The sequence below is a fragment of the Atta cephalotes genome (assembly GCF_000143395.1).
Source record: "Atta cephalotes unplaced genomic scaffold scaffold00055, whole genome shotgun sequence".
Lineage (NCBI taxonomy): Eukaryota > Metazoa > Arthropoda > Insecta > Hymenoptera > Formicidae > Atta > Atta cephalotes.
Window position 1 is genome coordinate 1,537,387 of NW_012130119.1, and position 4,237 is coordinate 1,541,623.

Genomic DNA, 4,237 nt, shown 5'->3' on the forward strand with positions numbered 1-4,237 from the left:
TATATATATATATATATATATATATATATATATATATATGATTTTTTATTATTATTATTGATTAATAATTAATGGCATTACAAAAGGAATATATTCATATGAATATTACATTATGAATATCAAATATCATCATGTCAGTATCAATATGAAATTTTGTTTGCAATTAATATTCGTATAAATATCACATCAAATTTGTAATTTGCAATTATACGATTATTTTATATATTTATAAAAAAACAAACAGAAACTTTGATTTTTTCAAATAAAATATTGATGATTGACTATTTGCTCAATTAATTTCGAGTGCGACATATAGGCTAATATTATAAATTCCATGAATATTAACACAGGTAATGCGAGTAATTGTAATTGCAATTACCGGGCGGAGATAAAACGGGATACATGCTGTAATATTTGCAATTTGTCTCGGGCACGAGAGTCGTCATATTCTGATCTTCGGGACATTGAAGAACTTGACATGAGTTTTCTTGTCCACCTGCGCGTTGAAGAAATCTCATAAGAACATATACTGAACATATACTGAACATATACTGAAGAAATTACATGCAACGTGTAGTAAGCTGGATTAATTGAATTGACTAATAACATCGCATTTTATAACACGGTTGCACTTGTAATTCGCGTTACATTTCGCCATAATTAGAAAGTCTGTCAAAATTATCATAATTACATATTGTAATTACGTTTAATTGCCTGCCATTCGCATACCGGTGCGGTTTCTCGCGGAAACAAAATTGAAGGCGAGAGCTTTCTTCGATGCAGCGAATTTTTTACACTCGTTCACGTGGGAAACCACTCTTCGTGATATGATCGGTTGACTCGAGCGCAAATTGATCTTTATTAGATTATATTGCGGCAATTCGTGGCGATTGATTAAACAGCAGCGATCGCAGATGACTAAATACGCTACATACATAAACATTAAGAACAACATCAATTGTAAGTTAAATCTTGGCATTTCGTAAATATGTTGTCTTAAGATTTTAAGAGGAGATACGATCGATTATTTAGGAGCACTATGGATACACTGCGACTCATATAATGCACGTTGCATTTTCTTTCGAATAATAGAGATGCAAATGTTACGTACTTCCGACTTCGGAAATACACATCAATCAGACAAGATAATTGTATAATTGGGAAGCCATACACATGTAGTAAAAACAGAAAAACGACATTATCATGTAACCTTAATGTTTTCTATTTTTTAATTATTTACTTATTCATTTAATTAATATAAAAATGAAAAGTTTATGACATCAAGAATAAATCAAATGGAAATATAAAATGCTTAAAATAAGTCTTCGTGATAAATAATATATTTATAAGGCAAAGTCTAATTCAAATAGAACGTAGAAGATACTCGTATAATTTAATTGGAACGTAGATGTCAGTGAAGTTAAGTCTGTGAAGTTGGCATCCCTAAATGCGAATTCGCATTCATAATTGTCATCCATAATTCATCCATAATTTGTTCATAAAAAAATAATTTTTTGTTAACTTTCCAAAAAAATTATAAATAAATAAAAAATTTTCTAGCACCTTTTATATGCATATTTTCTTTTAAATTACGTACGGAATTTGATTGTTCACTATGTGTACGCATTTATCTATCCATAATTATCTTTTGTCCATCTCGCAGAATCAAAATATAAACAAATGAAATATAAACAATGAAATATATATGAAAAACAAATGAAAAATATATAAATATATATGAACAAAATATAAACAAATGAAAAGTTATATATTAATAAAAAATTCGTCGCTATACTTGTAAGTGCGTATAAGTATTTCTAAGGCCCATTTTCACAATGTATGGTTATCTAAAGATTAAATAAATAAAGGTTATCAGATTCATCAATGAAATTCATTCATGAATTTCTTAGTTATCTTTAAACTTTAGGTCATCATATATTGTGAAATCGAGCCTAAGAGTCTCTTTCATCAATCTCGGTTAAGCTAATAAGTTGTGAAATTGAGCCTAAATGAGCTTCATATAACCATTGCTTAATCGAAGTTGATGAAAGAGACCCTAAATTTACACAGAAAATTCGACCATTTGTTCATGCATGTCTATACATGTTCTTTTGTTCATCTTGCAAAACTAAGTTATAAACAAATGAAAAGTTAAAAAATTTGTCATTACACTTGTAAATACGTTTATCTCTAAATCTCATAGGGGATTCAATTGTCCATGATCGTTCACATTTATTTAACAATTGTTTGTCAATTTTATAAAATATACAATAAACAAAAAAATCATACTGTCAATACTGTCACATTATAAATATTTTCAATTAAACTTTTTTAATTATATGTACATGAAATGAGAGACATTTTAAAGAAAACCCAATTTTTGTCCAATTTACAAAGAGAGTACATAAACAGAAATCCTTTTTCTGATTACATATAAATAAACATTATGACAGTGTCTCGAAAAATTCGAGGATTCACAATTTAATCTCAATATTTTTTATTTTATAAAAAGTTTTTAATTTACGTTCACGAATTTCTATTTAATTAATTTGATCAATTATTATTGTTTAAAAAAAGGGATTACTTTTTTTAAACAACTTATAATATAATACTTATAATATAAAGGTTTAGAAATAGGATTACTTTTATGCAATATAAGTCAAAGATATTTTTATTAATATGCATTTATATACCTAATTATTTAAAAGACACGCTATAAAAGTAATCTTTATTTTAATATCATAATTAAGTTTGAATATCTTCTAATGATTTACTTATTTAAGTTTTAACAAATAATTAAGTTTAGAGATACTTTTTATTTAATCAGTTTGGTCGATCATTATTATTTAAAAAAGGAATTAGAAATGATATTATTTTATATAATATGTGCTAGATATTTTTATGTGTTAAGATATTTTTATTAATATGTATATTATATACACCATTCCAGATATCTATAGAGGCACGGCAAAAAAGTAATATTTACTTCAAAAATTCATTGTTATATCAACAATTCAATTTCATGTTATCTATATTTTCTTATCCTGTATATCCTGCCTTTTGTGCGTTCCGTCACAGAAAGGTCGGTTCGTTGTTTGTTTGCAATTGCACAACCAATAGTTTTTAGTCTCCGTAACAGTAAAACGTATGGGCCTTAGCTTTATCTTAAGAAAAATGTCTTTATGCGTGCCATCGCAGAACGGTTGATTCTTGCTCTGTCCACATAGGCACCACGAATAATTCTTGCCAGCTTTAAGAAGTATCCTGAATGGTTTTTTATCGTATATCACTCCGGTTCCAGTTTGATTATTGGCACTGTACACATCCTTCAGAGGATTCACAGGTATCGGTGGACTATCGGTTTTTTCTGTAGAAAAGCGAGAGACCTGAAAAAGTTGAGAAAACATCAAGCTAAAATCAAAGCGAATTTTATTTTATTCCTGTAAAGAAGATTATAATTTCCAATTAAATTGTCAATTTCAACAAAGAGATTTCAATAACAAGATAATTTTATTTATCATTGCTTACTATCCTTACAAAAATCTAATTTAATACTGGTTAATTGAATAGTGTAATGTAAATAATTATCTATTTTCAGTATTGAAAGCACTGCACAACAATGTTTTTAACACTCAAATTAAGTAGTTATTATTTTTCAATATTAAATTTTTATAAAAGTATATCATTTATGAGGAAGAGTTTTTGTGGAGTTAAACCCACCGATTGGCAAGTTTTAAGTCTTCAACATCTTGAAGTTATATGACATCTGAGCTCTAGAATGTTATATTATTACTCTCAGATTATATTTCCTAATTTTTTGCTGAAGTTGTAAATAATTCTGACTTTTTCCCATTATTCCGTTTTACTATATCGCATTTACGAATATTAATTTAGGTTAGAAAGAGATGAGGTTAGAAACGGACAATAAAGCATAAGTTCATTAATACCTACATTCTTATGACAAAGAGCACTCAGACGAGCGAATTGTGGATATCGATTCGATATATTCATTTCGTTGACTCACGTAATGAAAAATCCCACTAAATTAAAAGCAGCACTCACATTAATATAAACAGAAAGCGGAAAGATAGCAACTGATAGCAACCACACTATTGCTAGAGTTTCTGTCTTAAGTCTTGAGGATCATGAATCAATAAGAGGGGACATTCAGTTATTTTTTGTTCCTATATGAGAATTGTACTAGAATTGAACTGAACTAGTGTAATCCGAAATTGAC

The 4,237-nt window shown here is 27.9% G+C and overlaps 2 protein-coding genes across 2 annotated transcripts in view; both read right to left on the reverse strand.

Moving 5' to 3' along the window:
* Positions 1-979, reverse strand: part of LOC105623305 (macrophage mannose receptor 1) — a 1,706-nt gene extending 727 nt beyond the window's left edge. The window contains exons 1-2 of the mRNA XM_012204703.1: positions 730-979; positions 380-496 (exon numbers count right to left, since the gene is read on the reverse strand). Coding sequence (XP_012060093.1) covers positions 380-496; positions 730-979 — 367 coding nt within the window. The remainder of the gene's footprint in view (positions 1-379; positions 497-729) is intronic.
* A 1,924-nt stretch (positions 980-2,903) lies between these two features.
* On the reverse strand, positions 2,904-4,011 carry LOC105623306 (CDGSH iron-sulfur domain-containing protein 3, mitochondrial). The gene is made up of 2 exons (XM_012204704.1): positions 3,952-4,011; positions 2,904-3,386 (listed from the first exon to the last, which is right to left on the reverse strand). Exons 1-2 carry the CDS (start codon positions 4,009-4,011, stop codon positions 3,030-3,032), a joined length of 417 nt encoding a protein of 138 aa, XP_012060094.1. The 3' UTR covers positions 2,904-3,029.
* Positions 4,012-4,237: the final 226 nt, after the last annotated feature.